The 25,036-nt window shown below is 45.4% G+C and overlaps 1 protein-coding gene across 1 annotated transcript in view; it reads left to right on the top strand.

Moving 5' to 3' along the window:
- The first annotated feature begins 800 nt into the window (after positions 1 to 800).
- Positions 801 to 25,036, top strand: part of LOC144103581 (phospholipid-transporting ATPase ABCA3-like) — an 83,847-nt gene continuing 59,611 nt past the window's right edge. Inside the window, exons 1-8 of the mRNA XM_077636259.1 lie at positions 801 to 859; positions 3,689 to 4,074; positions 6,013 to 6,486; positions 9,802 to 9,914; positions 13,198 to 13,347; positions 17,352 to 17,589; positions 19,574 to 19,765; positions 22,845 to 23,023. Of these exons, the coding sequence (XP_077492385.1) occupies positions 3,783 to 4,074; positions 6,013 to 6,486; positions 9,802 to 9,914; positions 13,198 to 13,347; positions 17,352 to 17,589; positions 19,574 to 19,765; positions 22,845 to 23,023 (1,638 nt within the window). The 5' untranslated portion in view covers positions 801 to 859; positions 3,689 to 3,782. The remainder of the gene's footprint in view (positions 860 to 3,688; positions 4,075 to 6,012; positions 6,487 to 9,801; positions 9,915 to 13,197; positions 13,348 to 17,351; positions 17,590 to 19,573; positions 19,766 to 22,844; positions 23,024 to 25,036) is intronic.

A 25,036-nucleotide genomic window follows, 5' to 3' on the forward strand; every position in this document is an offset into this window, starting at 1 on the left:
TATTATTATTATTACCTCACGCTACGTCTTCTTTTGGATATTTCGAAGCGCCCCACGTAACGTTGTGATAGAAGTGTCGTCTACACGTGCCGTTAAGCATTTAAACTCAGATGGAAAATGTTCGCGAAATAATTTTTAACTGCAAACCTCGTCTCTGTCGCGGATGTTTTTATTGCGTTTAGATGTCATGGCATATTGCGACGACAGGGGGCAGGACCGGTTTCATTTATTGGCAGAAATAAATTCCTATTTACAAACAAGTTATATTGCCGCTGTCACTGACGCCTATCAGGAAAGAAATGACGGCTTATTGAGGCGACCTTGTGCCCTCTAATCCTAGAAAACCTTGCTAACAGTGATAACAGGAATTTCATGTGACGGGTGTCGAGAACAGAATGTCCATCTCTCTCGGCCACTCTCAGTTCTCAGTATAAAGGCTGCAGCTGAAATTCAAGATAACCAGCTTAAAATCCCAGCAATGATCTCGACCTTCGTCGAAATTCGGCCGCCGGTGATTAGTTCTTTTTTTTCAGAAAGCACTGGCCATGTACCGTGGCGCACACAGAAAACTGATACACAAAAAGCACTGCCAAAGAATGAAATGAAAGAACGCTTCGTCGAATTAATTGCCGTCTTCGGTGAAATGACAAAGTTAATTCATTAAAGGAAGCTTACGTAACCTTCGAACAGTTTCGTCTCAGTCTGGAGAGATGGCAGCGCACTTTCGCACTATCCGTTGACGAAGGTAACGAAGTAACCCGTTCCTGCACGCGCAGTACGCGGAGGTAGCGCGTGAAAAGGGCGACAAGGTCCAGGCGACAACGGAGGCTGTGTGTCCTGACGTCGCTGGCGAAGGAAGGTAAGTAGCCTGGAGACCGTCTTATTTATTCTGTCTTTTTCTTACTGCCGCCTCTAGAGCACCCGAAAGGCGCTGGAATCGGTGTAAGATCGAGCGCTCGCGCCTGACTTTTGCTTGGACCCGTCGCTAACGTATTCGTTGTTCCGTAGCTCGGACGATTCCAAGAATTGAGAACAGGCGTTCCACATTACGGACGATGCTATGCGCTACGAAAAGCAGCTGTGCAGTTTCCGCTTGGTCATGCGTCGCAAAAAGGCGTTCTATAGCTGGCGCGTACTGAGATGCCGCACACGCAGCGTTCTACGCCTTGCACTGAGCCAGGCGTCATGAAAGCACGTTGCACAGATTGGGCCATGTGTTATGAAGGCGGCGTTCCACTGATCGTGCCTGAACAGGCGTCTAAAATAAACGCACAGCAGAGCGTTCGAGCGGCCTTTTCGAGTTTCGGCTACATCCTCCCAAAACGTCATCGATGCGTCGCATTGCCTTTAGTTCACGAGCTCACCGATATGCTCGGAACTTAAGGCAAAGGGTGTCTTTTGCCGAGTAGCAGTTCTCGGTAGCGTGGGGAGTTCGTAACTGTCTGGCATAATTCCTTAGCTTGTATAGCGCGGTTAGAAGCAAGGCCGCCCGGTTTGGATTCGTGAAATATGTCTCCGCACGGGTGGCCGGTTCTAAAACTATGCTGGTACAGCCAGTCATGGCAACGCCACCTTTGCACGCGAAGCCACCGCTTCGAGCCTGTGACTGTTCACGCTGTCGGACAAAAATCAATTATCTGCGCTCTCCAGTAATGGATTAGTGTTTGATTTTGGGCGTTGCTGTAGCGTACACTGTTCGACTCTGTTCCAACTCCGATCAACCCGTACCCAATCGACCGTTAGAGAATTTACCGCGCTCTGAGTGCTGCCATTTGTCAGAAAAAGTTTTCAGTGCACAGATGCACAGACAGCCACGTTCTTAGTCTGAGCATCCTGTTGGCTCGGATTGTGCAAGCTCCTACAGTGATAAGTGGTCTTGAAGTTTACGCTCTAAACATTATCTCTTTTAATAATTCGTTTTCTGTTACAATAGCACCTTTCTTTTCTACTCGCCTCATGGAGAAGTGTAAATGCAAAAGTAATGATACGATCGTCAGAGCACACCAAAAATCTTGGTTTTGCATCTTGCGTCTTAATTGTGCATCGCTCTTTGCTATAGCAACTGTGACGCCAAGCAGCAAGAATTTGTCCCCGACCACCCTGGAAATTTGCCCATGGCCGATTTGAACCCAAATCTATGTTAAATCATAACTGGCCATGCCGTAACCGATGTCGACCTCGAAATTTGGCTTGGGTCATTTCCAAAACGTCTGTCCGGGCCACCCCCCCCCCCCCCCCCCAAAAAAAAAAGTAGTTTATAGCTTTGAGATTTGAGCCATATCGTTGCTATGGTGTTGCTTGTGGCGTCCCAATTTATGTCATCGTGCGTTCGCACGTCACACATCGGCTTATGCGAAATAAAAAGCCATTGTTTTGACCCGCCGCGGTGGCTCAGTGGTTAGGGCGCTCGACTACTGATCCGGAGTTCCCGGGTTCGAACCCGACCGCGGCGGCTGCGTTTTTATGGAGGAAAACCGCTAAGGCGCCCGTGTGCTGTGCGATGTCAGTGCACGTTAAAGATCCCCAGGTGGTCGAAATTATTCCGGAGCCCTCCCCTACGGTACCTAATTCTTCCTTTCTTCTTTCACTCCCTCTCTTATCCCTTCCCTTACGGCGCGGTTCAGGTGTCCAACGATATATGAGACAGATACTGCGCCATTTCCTTTCCCCAAAAAACCAATTATTATTTGTTGTGGTTTGAACAAAAGTGCTAGATTATGAAAAACATCTTACCTTTCGGTTGCGGTAGTGATGGTAAAAGCTTTTTTTCATAATCAGAGCGTGAAGTCCGGGTCGGCTTTAATCTGGGACGTCATTGGTCGAAACCGCCGCTCGCGCCCGTTGGACCAGAGCTCGTTGCTCCTCTGGTCCGGAGCTGCTGAGCAGGGTCCCCTCCCAATACCCTCGAGTGGGGTGGGGAATAGGGTATAGTTTGGGATTAAGTTGGCAGGCCCGGACTGACATATATCTCCCAAACCACCACAGTGCTGGCACTGCCCATTTACATTTGCATCGAAATGTTGAAGAAAAGAGTTGGAGATCTAAATTCAAGAACCTCTCCTACTGCCTTTCGTGTGGAGCTTTGAGGCACCTAATCCCATATACCTGATAATGAAGCATTTCTTGTCTCACGAGTGGCGTGTGTCTGTCAGCAGAGCGTGTCATCAGAGCGCATCTGCACCAGAATGACCATTCAAAAAGAGAAATTCGCCGGCGTTGCTGTTCGAACCCAGGACCTCTGTGTGCCAGGAGGACGCGTTGCGCATACGCCACGAAGGTTTTTTTGTCTATTGAATACGCCACGAAGGGCCGGTGGTTAAGGCGTGTTAGAGGGGCACGAAGTGACCGCGTTGTGGGGTGTACAACGGTAAGGTTGTTACGGATGTGTACTGGGGTTTGCATTGCAAAAAAACTTGCTGACGTCATCCAGCCCAAGCAGCGCAGGTAATGGGCCCAATATAGCAAATGTATTGGCAAAGCCGGGTCCTATAAAGGACCACAGTGAAACCATTCCCAGTATTAGGCCGATCACGAGTGCTGCTAGGGAAGTGTCACGAGCTAAGTGTCACTTGACAAAGATGACTTGGCAAAAAAAATTTGGTGACGTTCAAATGAAACTGCTTTCGCATTTCTTTAATGCAGCAGACTGCAGGGCTCTACAATTTTTCTCATCTATTCCTCCCACTAGGACAAGGCTGCCAACGTGAAACCTTCCACCCGAGCGTCGCCAGTAACAGCTTTGGAAGTGTGCTTGTGATCCACACATCGGAAAACGGTGATTGATGGCGCGCAACGTGGCCACCTTTCTCTGGAGGACGCTTTTCGTGCAGGCCATTTGCCGGCACTACGTCTACACGGCCTTGGAGCTGGCGTCCGTGCCGATGCTCACATACCTATTCCTTGGAAATGCTGAGGAGTCAGGGCCACTGAGCAAGGAGATGGAACCTGTTGAACTACCGAAACCCGAAGTACCCACGCATGTGGTGTATGGACCAGACTCTGAATACAACAAGATGCTGCTGACCGCTGTTTACAACGTCGTCCTTGCGTCGGCGGAAGTAAAAAAAGGGCCAGGTCAGTCGCACATGCCTCCTCATCCACTGACTTCGCGTATTGCAAGTATCCGTTTCCGATGCATGCAATGAGTAGTCCTGTTAAAGAAAAAAATTGTTTTTTTGTGGAAAGGAAATGGCACAGTATCTGTCTCACATATCCGTGGACACCTGGACCGCGCCGTGAGGGAAGGGATAAAGGAGGGAGTGAAAGAAGAAAGGAAGAAAGAGGTGCCGTAGTGGAGGGCTCGGGAGTAATTTCGACCACCTGGGGATCTTTAACGTGCACTGACATCGCACAGCACACGGGCACCTTAGCGTTTTTCCTCCATAAAAACGCAGCCGCCGCGGTCGGGTTCAAACCCGGGAACTCCGGATCAGTAGCCGAGCGCCCTAACCACTGAGCCACCACGGCGGGTCCTGTTAAAGAGACCCTGAAATGATTTCGGTAGGCATATTCTAGTGCAACAGATCTGCAGAGGTGGCCTTTGTGGGTATTCGGGTCAAATTTGAAAGCTCTGAGTGCACTCTATAATTTAGAAGTAAATTTTAAAGATCGTTGCTCGCAGCAGTTCTTAACCGACTAGAGTGATGCACTTCCCCGTGCGTTCCCTAGCCCGCTGACGTCATTGGGCAGAAGCGCAAGGCTTTAAGCTCGCCCCATCTGCCCACTGACGTCATCGGGGCACATTTTTTTTAAGGCGTGCGAAACATCTGCCATAATCTCGCACATTATGGTATTGACACGTTGCATTCCTCGTATTCGCTCCGCGGTATTCGCGAGCGCGCCTCTCCTCGAGGTGAAAAAGCTGAAGTGAAACCCGTGCAGCCTAAGTTCAGCCGTTCATGGTTTGTCTTCTTGGTCAGCTCGGTTGGTGGTGCGACTGCTGCGGTTAGGCGGAGGTTCCAGGTTCAATACCAAGAGAATGTCGAATATTTTTTTCACGAAGTTTCTCAAAACCTTCACAGGTTCCCTTTGTAGCCGTCAGGCTACGTTTGGGTAAATGCTAACAATTGCTTCTTTATTACAAACCTTCTCCACCTTGGTGAATTCCCCTGAAACACTGAACCGACAAACATACCATAAACCACATGCCGGCGGCTGTGACGAAATAACACGAAAATGCAAAGTTTACAAAGATTATCGGTAATGTAGTTGTAACGCAAATTTACACCATCCCTATGTGAACGACCGTTCGTCCATGCTTACAACAGTATTTTAATTCAGAATCATTTCCGTGTAGGAACTGGCAGCGTTCGAAACTCACCTGCACTTGGATTCTCGTTTAAAAGACACGCAAGCTTTGAAGACTCCTTGAAGAACGGCAACGAAAACGCTTGTTGTAGTCGCAAGCGCGTGCACGGCGCTTGGCACTGTTCGTCAGCGTAAGCTGTTAAATACAACTTTTTCGGTTTCGCGCTATCTGCACCTCAGTTGGTAACGGTGTCACACCACGGGAGACTGATTGGTAAGCTTATCATGAATAATATATACAGCATCGCCCACAGCCCACTCTGACGGCAGTGTTGCATACTGCGATCAGATTGTAAGTGTGATAGTAACACAGTTGTAAATAATTATAAAGAAGCTGCAATCAGAAAACCTGGCTATAAGTAATAAGGACATTGTGAAGAAAGGGACGATCAATTATTTCATATGGAATACCAATCGATGAGTAATAAGTCTCAAATGCCCCACTAATGAAGCCGAAACGTCCGTTGCCCTAATGTTACATTACTGATCAAGAAGCGTAAATTTAGTGCGCCCTTCGGAACGTGTAGGGCGGTGTGTTAATTTCCACTGTGATGTGTTACGGCGTGCACTCACTGGAGTGTCTGGATCTGAGAAACGCATGTCCCCGCCCCTTTTCAAGTCCTCCTTCGACAGGAGCCTTAAGTTCACAGCGCTCAGCACAAATCAGCCCGATTTCCTCATATCAATGTTTTTTTTTTTCTTCAGAGCACCCTCAACTGCCACGAGATGCTCGGAGCGGCCCTCGAAGCGCCAGCTTCGCGAAGTGGAATGCTGAGGACGACAGCAGCGGTCCTGAGCAGCCCGCAGAACCTCCGCCCGAGCCCGCTGGCGAGCCTCCAGGCGAGTCCCCAGGTGGACCTCCAGGTGGGCCTCCAGGTGGTCCCCCAGGTGGGCTCCCCGGCGGTCCCTCAGGCGGGCCTCCATCCATGCCCCCTGTGCAGTACATCATCGAGAAAAGTGCCGACACCGTAGCCGAAGCCTGCAAGAAACTTTTCACAGAGATCCCAAAAGGGGGTAAACGCGACAAGACAGTGGCGCTCTGCGTATCGCTACCGCCTCCGCCCAAGACCGCCGGGGCTGCCAGCCTGACGTACACGTTGTTCATGCCCGTGGACGAAGTGGGGGAGATTAAGACTACATTTCCTTTGGGCCAATATTTCGAGAGGGACAGACATATTGGTGAGTAAGCGGTGCGGATGGTAGTGCCTCAAAGGAAAGATACTGAGAACGACGCCATAGGTTGTTTCCATTTGGTAAATGTCGATTCTATGGCTTCATCTGAGTGGCTACAGATGACGCATTTTCGGATGTGAAAGGTTAGTTCGGAAACGGCAGGTTTTATTTAGCGCGATAGCGTCGAAGGTCCTGTTACGCAGAAGATCCGGCGTCGGCGTTGTGAGCAGAAAATCACGAACATGGCTCTGGCTGGTGGTCTCCAGCAAGCAAGCTAGGTGGCAGGTGGGCCACCTAAGTGACGTGACCTTGCGACATCATCACAATTGCCCACCGGAAGCGAGCAAACTGCCCAGCGTGGCAGGTGGCACTAAAAATGATTGGTTGACGCCCACAACGGGGAGCACCTGCCATCGCACGGCAGTGGCGCATCACTTAACCACTGCGCCAGGAGCAATATGAGGACCCCCAGGAATCTGTAACTAAAGTAGAGAATGTCCTTCTGCATATACGAATTGCCCCAATAACGCTATCGCGTTATACCTTTTTTTTGGTGCTCTAGTACTTATAGTGGCCATTCTCGGCAGGTGAGCATTTTGTACATGAACTGGTGGGCGAGTTGGTCAGAAATGGTGCTTGTAATCCAGCGCTTTGTTTTGTCCCTTCGTTGTTTGGCTTCGCGCCATTTGCGCTGATTTACAAGAGGGCGTTTTGTGTTTGTATATTTCTTTCAAACCGGTTTTGTGGAAGGCTGCTTACACGTCCATCGGGTGGTGGGCAAACTGCCTACCGTGTCAGGTGGCGGCCCGTTTAATCGATCGTGAAAGGCTGGTCGGGAAGGGCAACCTGGGTGCTCAGCCCAGCCGAAGCAACCTGTTTCATCAATGTCAACACCTGCCATTGCACCTGCCTTATGCCCCTGCGCCACTACTCACCTGCCCGCAGGGTGGCTTACTTGCCAAAGTGTAGACAGTGGTAACCAAGTTAGAACTTGGGCACCTAATTAGGTGGCACTACCCCTAAGCGCACCGAACTAAGCTGGATGAGCTTCAACGGTTAGGAGGAGAACGTGATTCGAATGATGCTTGCACAGTAGTTAAACGGAAGAAATTGGGTGGTAAGTAGGTGGTAGCCTGGCACCACCTAGCAGGTCAGAGCTCCAACCGGGAAGTGACGTCAAGCTAGCGGACATATCCGCATTAGGCCTAATTAGCCAAATCGACTAACATTTTTTTTTTCACGCTAACCAATATAAACTATTCACGTTTTGAGAAAAAGGATTCCAGGATCAGCGACTAGAAGGACCGGCGGCTAGCCTCAGGGATGCTCGTTTAAAAAAGCCTTGGCATTACTGCGACTTCCTAGAGAAAACGCACTGGTTTTGATGATAACAGTATTGTCTACCCAATCAAAGCTCTCATTTAAGTAAGAAAATTCAAGCTACTTTCTCTCGATTTCTTTTCCGGAACAGTGCGTGCTAACACTGAACAAAAATTTTCTGTTTTCTTACTAATATCGAATGCCAAAACCTTCTTGAAGAATATTTACTGACTCGGGTGCTTTTCCATCCTTTAGTGGAGCCATTACAGGCTTGTTTTGCAAAGAGAGCGGCGAACGGGCAGCCTGATTTTATCACTGGCTACACCTGTTCACATATATGCCATAAATGAAAGGTCGGAAGTGGCCGCTGCAGTGGCTCAGTGGTTATGGCGCTCGGCTGCTGACACGAAAAACGCGGGTTCGATCCCGGCCGCGGCGGTCGAATTTCGATGGAGGCGGAATTCTTGAGGCCCGTGTACTGTACGATGTCAGTGCACGTTAAAGAACCCCAGGTGGTCGAAATTTCCGGATCCCTTCACTACGGCTTCCCTCATAGCCTGAGTCGCTTAGGGACGTTAAACCCCTATAAATCGAAATGAGAATGTCGGAAGGTTAAACTTCAATTATACAAGGCACAGATAAGCTATTGCAGTTTAGTGTAGACAAGCACTATATATCGAATGCCAAAACCTTCTTGAAGAATATTTACTGACTCGGGTGCTTTTCCATCCTTTAGTGGAGCCATTACAGGCCTGTTTTGCAAAGAGAGCGGCGAACGGGCAGCCTGATTTTATCACTGGCTACACCTGTTCACATATATGCCATAAATGAAAGGTCGGAAGTGGCCGCTGCAGTGGCTCAGTAGTTATGGCGCTCGGCTGCTGACACGAAAAACGCGGGTTCGATCCCGGCCGCGGCGGTCGAATTTCGATGGAGGCGGAATTCTTGATGCCCGTGTACTGCACGATGTCAGTGCACGTTAAAGAACCCCAGGTGGTCGAAATTCCGGATCCCTTCACTACGGCTTCCCTCATAGCCTGAGTCGCTTAGGGACGTTAAACCCCTATAAATCGAAATCGGAATGTCGGAAGGTTAAACTTCAATTATACAAGGCACAGATAAGCTATTGCAGTTTAGTGTAGACAAGCACTATAAGAACAAATATTGAGGAAATAACAGTTCCTAAAAAAAAAAGGTACATTCGCTGTATAGCGAATACTGATCGTCAGGGGGAGGGGGAAAGGAATGGGAGGGCACAACCAATCTCAATGACCGCCATATTGAATTACAGGGACCGGAACAATGCCGCCATTTTGTCCCCTGACGTCACTGTCACATAGTTCCACCCATATCCATCATATTGCACCGAGACTTCATCATTGGCACGCGGCAGGTGTTTGTTTCTACAGTGCTATTGTAGATGGCGCTACAAGTCTTAATGCGAGATGTTCTGTTTTCGAGTTTCTGTCCTGCAGATCCAGCTGTGATCTCAGTGTTGTAGCAGACCTCACGAAAGCTCGAAACATAATAAGGTCTAACGCTCTTAAAAATAACAGCCACGACGAGCCTTTATTCCGTATAAATATGGGAGACCTTGTTTTCATCAATAGCCAGCACCACAGGTGAGGAGGCTGAAAAAATTCGTGCACCAATCGCCAGAAAACGCACATTAGACCATCATACACCTCCAAAAAAAGAAAAGCGTTCACGCTGTAGCGCCATTACATATTCCCACGGTGTAAGTTCGGCCCCTGCAGACTATGTTCCGGAAGGGTACGGGCCATCAGACAAAAGACTGTTTTTGAACTAAGAAATTACGCCTTGCGGGCTTTAGCGCGCACTTCTCATACAGCCCGCAAGGCGTAACGGGCTGTAGCGCGTCGAGCTACAACCAATACGGCAAGGTGATCCTACTGTGTAAATCAACCATACTGAATTAGAGCTAACTTGAACTTAGCTACTTTCAAGAGAGGTCTTACAGTCATATAACCGTTTTTCCAGAGAAAGCCATGTTCTACCAGACGGCCATCGAGTTCAGCCACCTTGCACTTCAAACGTCGGCTTTAGAAAAGCAGCAAGCCGCAGATTCTTCAGGGGCAGCTTGGGGACCGAACGTGAGTTCATAGTTCTAAATTTTTAGGCTACTTTTTACCAGAGGCAGTAAATGCAGTATTATTCCTGTCACATGGGCAGTTTCTAAAATCCTGGAGTCAATGAACATGAGACTCAATGCGGATCGGCCAGCACCACAAGGCGGTTTGGAATGGCCATTGAACTCGACGGACATCGACTCAATTGTGGCTCGCGAATAGGCCTTGGAATCTCAAGGGTCATTGAGAACAGCATCGCACTCACCATACGTTGAAAGCAAGACGCAGGCGTGAGCCGTGATACTATCACAGATGCTGGCGGCGATGTGTACATTTAGGAATACTGCTACATAATGCCCACGCCGCCGCGGTTGCTCAACGGTTATGGTGCTCGGCTTCTGACCCGAATGATGCGGGTTCGATCCCGCCCGCGGCGGCCGCATTTTGATGGAGGGGGCTACAGTCAGTATGGGGATGCCAGTGCACGGTGAAGAACCTTAGGTGGTCGGAATTTGCGGAGCCCTTCACTACGGCGCCCCTCATAGCCTGAGTCACTTTGAGGCGTTAAGCCTTCAAAAAACAAACCAAGCATTTGTAATTTGCCCCTTTGAGCTTAAGGTCAGTCATTAGTCAGAGGTCTCACATCTATTCATAAGGTTGTAATCCTTGCTTGATAGGCGGTGTTTAACTAACCCTTTCGCCGGTGTCTATCAGAAAAAAATATATATAAACTTTCGGGGCATGTATCCAAATACCACGGGCCCCTCCCGATGAAACTACGGCATACTATCTTTCCATGTATCCTGTCATGTTTCATGTTAAGCAATCACTAGAGAACGGATGGTGAATGAGCGAAGTTTTCGTTAAAAGCGTATTGGGTGGTTAAAAGATCAAGGGAGGCGCGCAAGCCATTCTGAATCACGAGGAATAGTTTCTCTGGAGCTCGGTTAGCATAAACTCATATCTAATCCCAGATGGAAACTCCGCGTCTACGGGTACAGACATTTTCAAGAACTTGCCGAATTTAAGATCACTGCTTAATACACTTCTTGGCCTTTTGGTTGCTGAATGAAAAAAAAAACCCTTAAAACGGGCAAGGCTCAGGTGACTAGAAAGGACACACTGTTTCTGGGCCTTCTTAAAGAGACCACGAAATGGCATAGACTTAGGTGAGAAAAAGCGCTCGAGTGACCACGTATCCGCAGTCGCCAGATCACCGCCTAACTTTTTAAGCTAGCTTAACACCGAAGATATCGGCGATTAAAGATGATGCTCATCCACTTTCCCCTGAGCACCTACACGCCTAAGGCCCAGAAAAACATAAACTGCACCACTCCGTGCCCGCCTAGTAACGTCCCGTCCACGCCACCTGGGCACGCCCAATGTGAAGGCTCGCCCAGACTGCTTACTGACGTCATAGGGGTAGGGATGCTCAGGGAGATGTCATCGTAATTGGTGGCGACCTGCTTCGATCAGCGATATTTAAAAATTATTTGTACATGTAGGCTCCACGCAGAGCTTTCAGATTTCACAGGGATAATAAAAAGGCCACCTCTGCAGATCCTTGGACTAAAATATAAAACTCAAAACCAACTCGTGCTTCCTTTCAATGTTACGCTACTCTTACTGACCTCGTCTCCTTCCTAAATTCATCGGTGCATATTTTTCCGTAAATACGTACCATTATTCTTGCTAGTTAACACATGCAAGACGCTCTTCTTGCACTTAATATACCGTTCTAAAGTAACCTTTCTGGGCATTTTGTGAAATGCTATGAAGTAAGACGTTGGTCGGATTCAGCATTCCACATAGTCATCGTAGAACGGAGTTGGCATTTTGAACAATACGCGGACTCTGTGTACGGGGACAACATTGTTCTGTGCTCACACCAGGAAAAGTTATTTGTGTTGGAGGTTAAGGGAGCGCCAGGTCAGAAAAACAAAGGAAGGCCTTCAGTGCTCAGTCTTCACTATGCACCTTCGAATAAACACGAAGGTTCATAATATGTGTTACTATATACGTTGTGTTCGAAGTTATTAGGCCTTTCTTGCATCCAATCAATTCTTTAGGTAACTATCTGCGCGGCGCTCACCGTCTTGTAGTCTTTTGTACTATGTTTGTCTGCTTTTCGTTTAGCACTATTCTACCGGGGTGATTTAGACATTGTTTTCTAACGTATATTATATTGAATTTTCACGCGGAAATTTAGTTAACATATCGGTTTACAGGACTGGTGACGCATTTCTGTACTTGGGAGCTAAGAACAAAAAATTGATTACAACCTGAACAACTTTGTGCCTGCTAAACAGCGATTGTGTCTGGATGACAAAGTAGGTAATGAATGGGCAGTCAACTAAACTTTGGGTGGTGCATGGAAAAACAGAAAAGGAGCATAAATAAAATGCGTTTCGTGTTTAATGATTAGCTTAAAACCCCTGCCCCATCCCCACCCCTGATTCCTTCCCACGTTTCTTTACTGCTTCCAGCTTCTAGTAGTTGAAAATTCATCTGCACATTACGCACTGGAAGCGCCTGAAGTGCACAACTTGCAAACAAACAACCCTTCTTCAGGCTTTAAACTTTACTTATCCAGAAAATTGTTAGTGCTCCAATTGAGACAACGTAAAGATATTTTTTAGATGGTCACAGAACTGCTGAAACATTTCAGGCCTTTTTCAGTGTATTATTGTTTATGGTGGTATTAAGGTCCCAAAGCGACTCAGGCCATAAGGGACGCCGTAGTGAAGGGCACTGGAAATTTTGACTACCTGGGCTTTTTTAACGTGCACTTACATCGCACAGTACACGGGCCTCTAGAATTTCGCCTCCGTCGAAATTTTTTATGTATTCAAGAAAAATTGTACAGTTTTCGAGAGAGGTAGGGCACCGGTTGAAAGATAAATTGTTAGAGCTAAGCCTACCGCCGAATATTCAAGAAAAATTGTACAGTTTCAAGAGAGGTAGGGCACCGGTTGAAAGATAAATTGTTAGAGCTAAGCCTACCGCCGAAGGTGCGTAACATTTTTGTGGACGTAGTATATTCGCCGGCCTGAAACATTTTTGAGTTTTTCTCAAGTAGTGCATTAAACCTGTCTAATAGGCCCCGTTTTGTTAATTGAAATCATTGTTAAATCAAACGGCAAAATTATTAACGTTTTTATTGAAGTCTGCTGTCATATATCTCTTATTTTTTAAATTCCTCTAACGATGAGATGATTACCGATAAAATCCTGTTAATTCGTAACTTTTCAATTACTTTTTCAGTGCTCGTGGTCGTCAGGTTTAACGATTATTTTTATCGGTGTAGCTGGAGTTCACGAATCTACCAGGCTGGACGTTCGGGTTAGAAGGGGGTGACTACAAGAACGAAATCATCAAAATCGCTAGCGTACCCTTTCTGCTTCCCTTGGTTCGGAGGATCAACGCCATCGAACACGAGTTTTCGTCGGGCCTCGCGGTAAGTGGCCAGCGGTGGAAAAATCACATAACGTCCCTTCAGGGCTCCAAGCGTCAAGCAGATTATTGTTTTTTTGACCGCACATAAAATATTCCACAAGTGTTGCAGTCCCCTTTCCGGGGAGCACATGCAGACGCTGTGCCTTACTCCGTTCTCATAGCACCAGCCGTTAAAACAGTTCCAGGTAGCACAGGCAATTAGCCCAATACTGGAAATCGATGTTTTACTCTGGCTCTTTGTATATAGGATCGCACTTTACCGATACATTCCTTATATTGGGCTGATTAGCAGTGCTGCTTGGGATGTTGACCTCTTATAGGGCGCCATTATTGTTCCCGTTCATACAATGGCGTGATGACAGCGCGCCGAGCTGTTTGATAAGAATAAAAGGAAACCTGCCACGCTAGTTGGTCATAAGGAAAATTAGAATGGTTGGTGCCAAAGCAGTCCCAATTCCTGGGATGTCAACAGTTCCTCCCCCCTCCTGTCTTTTTTTCAACATCCCCCCTCTCTCTCGGTGTCTCTCTCACGCCGGACGTCTGGTAATACGGATGAATATGGACGGATCTTTAAGCGACCATTCGCGACGATGCGTGGCGCAGGGTCTCGTCTATGGAGCTCTCGCCCAATGGCTGGTACTTCTAACCGATCATCCCAGCGTCCTTGGAAAAGCGTGCCCTCTACCTACAGTTATTGAACACTCAGAATATCATAGTTGTTTCTGACCAGTTTAGTTGGCGTTAAAAGAGTAACCAAAAAGACGTTTTCTTTGTTTTTTTATCGCATTAGAGGGCAGATGGGAGTGTTACCCTGTGTATTGCCAATAAGTAAACTACCCTAATTCTCACCGCATTTTAGTCCATCTATGTACTGCGCAGCTTTTGCATGCCACCCATGTAACACTTTTCTCACAAAAATTTCTTTAGACAGTCTGTAGACTGTGCATCGAACTCTGTCTATGAAGTCTATCGACTCTCAGTAGACGAACCATAGATAACAGTTTATAGGCAATGCAAATCCTGTAGACAGTCTATAGACAACCTATAGATTCATGGGCATACAATTTTAGTAGCCTTTTGTCTATAGACAGTCCATAGACTATAAGTAGACAAAAATAAATATCTATAGGTAGACAATAGAGTCTATAAGAAGTCTATAGACTGTCTATAGACCATTTTTAAGAGTTGTGCAAGACTGCGCAACATTTATATGCCACCCATTGGAGGAAGTAATTGGGTACAGTTAAATAACAAGAACTTCGGAAGAATAATGGGCGCGCTGTGATGAACACAGTGATCTCGTTGAGAAGTAGCTTTTAAAGTCGATGTTTAATCGAAGATGCTGGTCAACAGCGAGAAAGCTGGTGAGCGTGTTTTAGTGGTTCTAATGACCGATTTTATTCGAGGAATACGAGCAAGGAAAGACATCAAAAAGATTCTCCGGCAAGGAAATTCTGATTTTACCAAAGATGGTTTGCCTAGCTTTTGTCAGAGGGTGACATAACTACTGCATTTTTCAGCGGAGAGCAAAAGACGCAACGTTTAATGAGTTAGCTTCGGCGGGGGCGAATATTTGTACCATTGCTGCGTTCCAGGTGCAGAAAAAAATACATAATCTAACCCGATGGGATATTTTATATCATAACACAGGTGATAGCTTTTAAAAATGAAAATATAATTAGCTTACCAAATTAATGAAATCAGTACCGCTTTTTCTAATACAGTGCATTAAAAAGAATGAATATAGTAAAGAAAAGATATTAATTTATTTATTTAAGTGGTATCTAATCAAAACAAGTCAATGTTGGGCGGGAACAATAAGCAAGAAGAGGGATAAATTTCTTTATTTTGTCTGCGTTAGGTGCGGCGTATGTTAGGGGTTTAGAAAAAATATTAATTTCGTACTCTTATCTTCACTGCGCACAATGGCCACAGGTGCAGTGGCACTGGCTTCGAACCCACGTCACGGTATTGCACCTCGTCACTGTTTTGATCCGTTGATTTTACAGTAGTTATGGCTCGAGAGCATTTCATGTTGTAATGGCATCGATCTTCAGTCGTGCTGACGATAGATGCATTCACAGGGAAAGTTCAAAAAAGAGAACAATGCTAAAAGGAGACGATATTCCTGAAGAGATGTAGTAGTTGCATGTAATGCGTACTGTCATTACTTCACAGAGTTACGCTCTTCTTCAGCTGAAAACCCGGCTGAGCCGGTATAGCGCTTCCGAAGAATCCTGATTGGTCGAGAGGGTCTTGACGTCCCGCGCTAGGCTATGGAATAAAATGAAAAAAAAAGGTGTTCAGTTTGCGCAGTTAGGCTAGATACGAATTAGGTGCGCTAGTAGCTCGGCTTTCACTTCGGTCACGGTGTTCAGATCCCGTGTTGACGGATGCAAGTTGTTCACATAGCGATAATGGCTTAATGTCCATATATGCGGAATTGGTTATTCTCTACATTCATAGGTCCCTGGGGGTCTTCCTACCACTCCTGGCGCAGTGGTGCAGTAGTGAAGCGATGAGCCACTGCCCTTCTTTGGCAGGTGCTGCCGTCGGTGGGAATCGGTTGCCTGGGTTGGGTTGTGGTCCAGGTGGTTCTTCCCGAGCAGCCCATTGCGATTAAATGAGCTGCCGCCTGACACGGTGGCCAGGTGGGCAGCCTGCCTCAAAACTGGCTTGAGCCAGATAGACACACAAAGCCACAACGGCTAAATGCGGGGAATGGCCACTGAGTGATGGCGCACGGAAAAACATGAGGTAAATTGTAATTACGAGGTCGTAGCATTGCCTCTAATGCCGCTATGTCATGTAAGGATGTGAAGTAAATTATTTACGCCGAAAACAAAACTGGGGTGATCAGTTTGGAATCGAATCCATGTTCCTTGAGCTCCGAGACTGGCACGCTGCCCTGAGGCGATTCAGGCTTGTTCGTTCGATTTGGCTTCAGGGTGGCCTTGTGCGTTTTGTTCTGCATCAGCATCCTAGTATTCCTGGCGATATATGCTTATCAGTGTATTTAATTAGAAAGAGGTACTAAGACAGAAAGTAGCACGTAACCATTAACGATGCCGTGTCATACCCTTAAGGCGAAGCTCAGGTGTCCCTCTAGTTATAACCTTCAAATTTACAAAGTGTTCGACCTAAGACTTTGTACAATTTTTAAATATAAGCTTTTACAGTTAGAAGAGTGCTTTTTCGGCATAGCATATTCAGCGGTATGTGTAGTACATAAAATAGAGATAAGACGTGCTAAAAGGCCCGTTAATTAATATTGAATAGTTACTACTACTACTGTTAGGCTCCTTAATTATTGAGAGGTGTGTGGCCCACTACAGTTAATATCCATATCAGTTATTAGGATTTATAAATCGCTGTTACCTATGGCGCGGTGGTACAACAAATTTAGACTATTTCGTCCAGTTACGTGCACTGCAGCGGTTGCTTTGCCTGAAAGCTTCTCGATAGCACATGTATTTTGGCACCATGTAGCCTAAATTTGTTGGCACACAAAGCCGAGGGTAAATATGTTTTCGAAATTCTGAAATCTGATACGGATAATACTTACGGTGGGCTACACACCTTCCAATAGTTAAGGGGCCTAAGACAAATAGTTACAAAGTTAACTCTTCAAGATTAGTTAACCAGCCTGCTAGTTAGCACTTCTTAGCTTTATTCTGATGTACTACACCATTGACAATGCAAATTCGAAAAAAAGCACGCTTCCAACTGAAAAAGACTATTTTTGAAAATGGTGTAAAATATTAGGTGAAACGCCTTTAAGCCCGGTGCGGTTTGCTGCAGTAAATTTACTAAACAGGATGCACTTGTCTTAATTTCACTAGGCGCAAATTGATTCATAGTTGAGTTTCCAACCTCAAGACTATCGCCTAAAGTTTCATGAAATGAAGAATCTCAAAAAAAAAACATTCAAGAGATTTATAGCAGCGTTTCACTCATGGCAAAGGGCAGGTTCTATAATGCTGTACGGTGATTTCTTTCCCACAGGAACACCAGGGTGTTATGGGACTTACGGACGCAGAGTTCTTCGCTGGACACTTCCTGACGATCATGATCATCTGCTGTCTAGAGAGCACCAGCGTGATGGGTCTCTTGTACTACAGCAAGGAGAATGCGTTAGCCTGGGCACACGACATGGATCCTAGCTTGGTAGCGTTCTCCTTCTTCATGTTTGCAGCCGGCTTCTCTTTTGAAATCATCATGCTAACTTGGATATTCCCAAAAGGTAAGCAACGAGTGAAACGACGCGGAGCTTTGAGAACGCACTGACTCTCATCCATAAGCCACCCAGCCGGAGCGTGATGCCTTTGTTAGTTCTTGAGTTCCTTTGGTTCTTTTTGTTTGCGTGCGTCGCTGTTAATAGCATATTGATCGGACTGTTCACAATGTTCCTTATACAGTACTGCACACAAGCAATAGTTAGTTCTCACATGTTGCAAATCATACTGAACGCGATAGTACATCTAGCGAAAGAATAGTTCCATGCTTTCACTCTGCCCGTGGGCGGTGAAAAGGATGGTGGTAGTTGTAGCGATGTGAACAATTACATCACACAAGCACGCTCATTTACGACGTCCATTTGAAACGTGCGCAAGCACACATGCCCCATTTGGTGATAACCACCGTTTCCCGAGTGGGTCCACTCCGCAGTAGATATGTGCCCTAATTTTTTTTGTCGACTAATAAATAAACAAGCAGGACACTTCTCTCTGCTTATGTCCTTTGGGATCGTACGGCAGAATACCAAGCATGAAAGCATGAGAAAAATGTCCTTAATTCAGAGAATGAACCCAGATATACGTACAATGTGGGCTGGGTTTTTAGTAGTGAAACTGCCACCTTAGAAGGGATGAAATACACAATATGAAACCAAGACATTGGCATCGAAAATTATAGCATAGTGTGTCTTATTGCTCCGTCTGAAGTTGAGGTTGCACTTATCGCAGCCTGCACAGGTATTGAAGGACAAATTCCAAACGTCCTTTCGAATAGCACGACGAGATGTTCCTTTTCAGATGTTTTTCTCAATTAGGAAAGCAGGATTAGGGTAGGGCAGACCAATAAGCACCCTTCCTAGGAATGTGGTCGCCCTATCCTGTAGATCCACCTGAAGGGGCAAGGTTATGTCCTGGCCTTATTTCGATGGGGCACGGCCTTTGAAAACAGATTAGAGAAAGGCGTTTATTGGTGAACGCTTTGAGAGTTTTCGGTTTTTATTGCTACATTGTGATTTCTGTATGTCGCCCTCTAAACCGGGTAGTGCTGGGGCAGCAAAGCATCCCTTTAGAGTTAACTTCCCAAAGTAAAATTTTCATACAGTGGGCATGTAACGCAAGGAATGTGCGTAGAATTCCTGTACACAAGCTATGAACCGTACTCTGAACGCCAAAGAGAGCTGGATATCTAAAGACTCCTGATTTTCTATTGACGCATAGGTACAGTTTGTTCTCGGAGTTATGCCCGAATTTGAGTCCTCGTTTTGTGGATTGCTAGCTGAAAAAAATTTCCAGTTGAATTCTTACATTAGCTCTCTGTGTGTCTCCTTAAATATACTAAAATTAATAGCTCCCAACCACAAACTTTTCTCTAAGGATTCCACTACCCAGTTCAGGAGGATAAGGAGCTGCGTTAACGGGGAAACCGCTGGTCGGTGCACTGAAGTATAGATCTTATTCTTGTGGCAGCAATCTATGCTGTGTTCTCGGAAATAACAAAAACAATATATATTTCCTACTTATTAGTTGTCTTTTTCTGGAAAATAATGGCAGAAGAAAATTCAATTTAGTGTCGTAATCTATTTCAAGGGGACCACTTTTAGGCAAAGCTACTCGGTTAAAGTACCTCTCGCAGTTTACATTGGTAAAAGAAAAAATTACATTATTGCGTTTTGTCCTCAAATCAGTACCACATTTTTTGGAGCATGATATATGTCCTCACCTTAAGGAATATTTGGATTTCTTCGGCTGAGAAGAACGTGGTCACCTTCCGGTTTACGCTTACTATGCGAAGAATGCAAACATTTAAAGAACTGCTAGTTCCCGGCGTTTTGTGACTGGCTTCAGTATATGCGCAGTGATTCATTGTGTGGTACCCTTTGTTGTTAGCTTGGTGCTCCTACTGTTAGTTCATGTCCGTGTATTTGCACTTTGTAACTACTAGAGCCAATGAAACAACCTTCTGCTGCGCACTGCATTTTCCTCTCTTTCAAGGATGGATAGCTGTCATAGGGGCCTTTCTACTGTGGACCGTAGTGCCAAGCGATGTGACAGAAGCCGCAGATCCACAAAGCTTGGCTGGATACATCCTGTTGCCCAAATTCGCCAAACTTGCCGCTGGTTTCTTCCCGTCAAGCGGTCTGTCTTCTGTGCTGAGGATACTCTCCATCACCAGAGACTACGAAAGTACGCATCACTACCTGTAGACACTATGTATACGCTAGACTCCTTAAGAAGGAACGCACAAGAATGAATTTCCCAGTCTGCAGGGACGGACAGACAAGAGCGATAGCATAACTTGATTTGCCTGTCAAATGCAATATCAAATCAAATTATATCAGTATGCACAAATATGACTCGCTGTTGATATTACGTTGCTTCTTTTGTTTCATGATAACTTATTTTATTACGTCTTATTTTTATTTCTCATGCTCGTTGTGACTGTGCTTAATTTTAAAATGTGTTCTGTCGTCCGCTCTTCTTTGCCTTTAAGGAAGCAATTATGTATTTTATATAAAGGGGGGGGGGGGGGTTGGAACCAGTCATGCTGTCCAGCTTTTCTTTTCCCAACCTCCCTCATCACGTTGACGGAAATAAAGGCTATTATTATTATTAAATCCACGAAGGCCCAGAAAAGATTCCTAATTCACACAACAACGGATGATGCCGCATGGCTGCCTGGCGCCACCTGCTGATGTTTGGCGACATTTAACATCAGAGAACCGTATTGGTAAACATTGACTGTATAGACCAGCGTCATAGAGCCAGCATTTTTTTCGGTGGAAGTGAACTAGCGGACAAGGGCACTAAAGTACATGGCCACTTGCAGGTGGAAACGCTTGAGTGCATGCCAGAAGCACAAACGTTTCCTCACTCGAAGACTTGTAGCTCTAATGAAAACGCTTGCCCTTAGTTGCTTTACGTGATTGGATATCGTGTCGACCAACCTCAATATGACGACTTATTCCAACTGGCAACCAGGAATGATACAAATGAGTCTGTTTGCATTTTTTGTCATCGCTTCCTCAGTTATTTTGGCACGGCTACTCATAGCGCAAAACGAGTTTCAGGTTGCTGTTCTCTCATTGTTGCATTTAGACAGTTTAACTATGCACCTTGCTACTTAATATATTACACGGCCATGCCTAAGATGACAGTGCAGTTTGAAGTAGGAGACACCTGGAAGGGCCACAAGTGCCATCAGAGGTGTGGTAACAACGAGTATAGTTATTATGTGCCAGGTTAAAAACTAGTATAAAGGAGAAAAAGTTTAGAGGCCGAAAATAATGTGCACACAGATGCGGGCAACATAATTAAACGAAAGCGATCCCATGGTCAGTGTACTGGCAAGAAAAAGAAACTAATAAAAATGCCGTACATGTGTAGCCGACCACTTTTCTTGTCATTTTAATCTATTGGAATGAAATGTAGTCAGTGCTAAAGCCTTTTTGGTTACAGGCGCGAAAGCAGATACAACACAAGGTAGAAAGACGGGACGGAGCGCCTGTGTTGTGTCTGTTTTCGCGCCTGTAACGAAAAAGATGTACAGTTACCAAATTGCCCAGCAAGACGTTCTCTTATGCTAAAGCCTGTTTCTCATTAACTTTTTAACGCGGCATTCCGAAAGATCAGAGCACAGAAGGGAAAAAAATAAAAATGCGCTCCGGGGACCAAGTACGTGAATCCAGGTTCCGTATTTAGGATATGCAAATGTATTTGCAGTCGTTATGTGCATCAAGTTTTAAAAATTATTCTAGCTTTAGTATGGTGGAACTTTTGTGAATGATTTACATATATAGGCTTCTAGCCCCTACCACCTGAATATAGCGGGCTTCAGCTCTTGTTTCTTGGTAGTTGACTTCTAGAGCATTCTATTTAGTCCATTTCGATACCAGTGGAAGGACAACATTAAGGGGTGTTCAATTAGCTTCTCCAGGGTGGTCCAGATTAGTAGAAAAGTAATGTTTTTTACTGGGATCTGGTCATCTTTCACGTGGTATGTGGGTAGATTTGGCTTGAACGAATTCGCGGGGCGGATTTCTTCCGTCCCTTTCTGAGGTTTTTCAAGTTCAAGAAAAATTTCTTGAACTTGAAAAATTTCTTTAAAATTTCTTGAATTTTTTAGAGAGTCCACGAAGATACGGATGGACAGTCCGACGTTTTTCTCATGAAGCAGGGTTGTGGGAGGCACCGACATGCGAGATTTGTTTGTCCAAAACATGTTCCTAAGACACAAGTAGCGGTTGTAAGACAAAATTAGTCAAAAATCAAGTTTTCATATAAAAAAATGGGATTGCGTTTCGGTTGAATGCGTCCGTTGCTGCCCCGTGAAAGTACAAGGTAAGGAGCCCCATTTGGGCAAATCTATTCGGAGACGCCCCAGTTACATCTTCCGTAGGCCATCTGAAGATGTGTGACGCTGACCCCTGCGTGCCGATGTGTAAAATGTCTTGGCTAGTCCTTCATAGCGTGAAGTTGCGCCGCTTTGCCAGTTACCTTTACTGACTGACGACGGATTTTCCACAGGTTTTCCTTGCTGTCAAAATTCACCTGACGTTTTTATGAAACGTAAAGAAAGCTACAACATAAAATCATTTAAGAGTGGTCGTATAGTTTGACTTGCTTTCAAATATGCTGTTTTTTTCTCGATTTTTTTTCCCGCAACACTAAATAGCATCCTTAAAAATGGCTGCGCAAAAAAGAAACGGGGCGGACATCAAAGAAACACAGACCAAAGCACAAACGTTCTCCTGCTGCGCGCGCGTCAGTTTCCGAGCTTTTTTGCTCGAGCAATCTAGTCAAGGCTTCGAAAACCGAAACGCTAGGTATCTACCTGGAAACTTTCTTTTCTTTTAACAACTACAGATCCCCACTGCGACGTGCAATTGCTCTCATCAACAGTTACTGCCAGTCTTAGACGGCATGTAAAAAGTGGTGTGTCAGCAGCCGAAGTGAATCATGAAAGGTGATGTTCAAGTGGGAAGGAGAAAATACCAAACTTCAGTATTTAATGTAGGATTAGTTAGCTTATCTCTAGATGAAAAACATATCACCGGAGGCTTAACGTAATGAAGCGTCGTCCCGTAAAGAAAGAACGTTATATTCTGAAAGAAATAGTTTTGCTCTTTCTCTCCAAACAGTTACACTTTGCAGAGGGCGTCAGAGGCTTAGCGCTATGAACGCAAGTCCAATAAAGAAAGCACATCTTTTGTATTCAAGAAAAGCCTTGTCGCCCATCCGCACAACAAACTGCTAAATTTTTCAGAGGGTGGAGGATGGTCCGTAGTCACCAAGAAGGCGCTGGAGAAAGATAACATCACTATTGTGGAGATCTGGGCTATAATGCTGCTCAGCGACCTTGTCATGGCGTTCTTGGCCTGGTACTTTTCTAAAGTTCTACCCTGGAGCACGGACAACCCCCAATCTCCTTTCTTTTTCCTCATGGTAAGTATGTTCATAACATGACACACTGACTCTGGCAAAGTGGACCACGGAACTGGAGATTTTTAATAAGCGGGCCAAACGTTTGTTTCCCTCCTCAACCACTGAGGCCTTCATTGCTTCCATTACTAACAGCACACTTCCAAAAGGCGTCATTGTATTGGACACGCAAGGTTTAGACTTTCCTCTTGGTATAAAAAGGTGAAGGGAGACTAAACGCTGCAATACATGCGCCCACTCAAATGCCTGCCTGAAAATGTATCGCCAAATATTTCATTGTCGGTAACATCACAGAACTAAATACTTGAAGTTCTACAGGGTGATGTGGCCAGTGCGAAAATTTTCCGTTACAATATACCCTATATGGATGACTACTGGGCCGCCATTTCTCCCAGCGAAAGTCATTTATTCATGTATGATGATGATATGTTGGGGTGCTATTGTATAATCAGAGGCAAACTTAAATAAACCTACCATTTGAAACAATAAGAAGAGTTTCCCAAGCCTTAGATGCCTGCGCACTGCGGTTTTGTGAGTGGCTCGTGCCGTGGTATTCTTGTGGTGATCTAGTTGAGTCGTTCTGTGACAACCACACTCGTCTGCTAAACTCAAAGTTTGGTTTGATGACGGTTAACATAACGAAAAAGTCAGAGGCTCGCGTACTGTGCGATGTCGGTGGACGTGTAAGAACCCCAGGTGGTCGAAATTTCCGGAGCCCTTCCCTAGGGCGTCCCTCATAGCCTGAGTCCCTTTAGGACGTTCAACCCCCATAAACCAAACTAAACAAACCAACATAACAAAAAATTGTTCATGTGAGATTTCGGCACCTATCTTCTACGACACGCCTCATGGCACTCAGTCTTGCTTCCGTATGTAAATACCAGTTAATGAATCGCTGCGCACAACATAAGAACTTAAATGCAACAATGTGCAACCGTTGAGCTGAAATGGCGAACTTTTTTCGTTATCTTAATTGGCTGACATTTTAGCGACATTAAAAAATGTTTGTACTGTAGTTTGGTTCATGAATAACCGGATCTTGATATATTCATGACCAGTGATAGAAGGTATACTTAACATCATCATAAAGATCTTTCAAAGGCCAGCTACAGAAGCCGCAGGCTGCTGAGAACAGCCTGATATGAAATTCTATATCCAAGCTCCAAATATTGATGAGCACGGTATGTGCAAATCGCATGTCGGGAATTAGCGACACTGCACAGTAGACAGTGAGATTTCTTTTCTGGAAGCCACCCAAAATTCAACGCTGATTGCGTACTTGAAGTAGGCATGCGTGACACCAACGACGAGGTGTAGCTATGTCATTGTCTTATATCAAAGCAATATTCATTGAACTATGTTAATATCACGGTGAGAATTATTGAGAAGATACTTTCAAAGCGCTGGTTTCAGTCACCAAATGGGTCATTATTCAAAAGGAAACTTCCAACTTAGTTATAATTTGAGACAAATTTTGTAGACCTAGAGTCACAATGAAGAATGAAGAATGAAGAATACCTTGCTCTAAGCGACTACCACACATTGCTTGTTCCTTTCTACTTCCATACAGGAGTAGACAGTTGGGCTAGCTGGCACATAGTTACACAGAATAGAACCAGCGGGGGCAGACACAGTGAAGAAGACTGGGCGACGCTCGGTGCTTTTAATTCCTGCGTCGTCCTGTGTTTTTCACTGTGACCGCGTTCTTTACATTGGTGTTATTACACGCGGTTACTTCCGCAGCAGCTTCCTTTCATTTTTAATGACGTCTTCGAACATGTTGCAGCAACTTGTCATAAGGTTTTCATGGTCGCGCACGTGTTAAGGAGGTCTCCTTGTACGAGGCACTGTACCCGTGTACAGATTGATAAGGCTTACGGAATTACCTAGCACGCAGGTTTCAGAATTAGTGAAGATCGACATAAGATAAAACGCTACAGGATGTGCAGTAGCCTTGACTACTGAGCAGTTTTATACATGAGTTTATACATAGCATGAAGAGTGTTATATATGATG

This window comes from Amblyomma americanum, chromosome 9, assembly GCF_052857255.1.
Source record: "Amblyomma americanum isolate KBUSLIRL-KWMA chromosome 9, ASM5285725v1, whole genome shotgun sequence".
Classification (NCBI taxonomy): domain Eukaryota; kingdom Metazoa; phylum Arthropoda; class Arachnida; order Ixodida; family Ixodidae; genus Amblyomma; species Amblyomma americanum.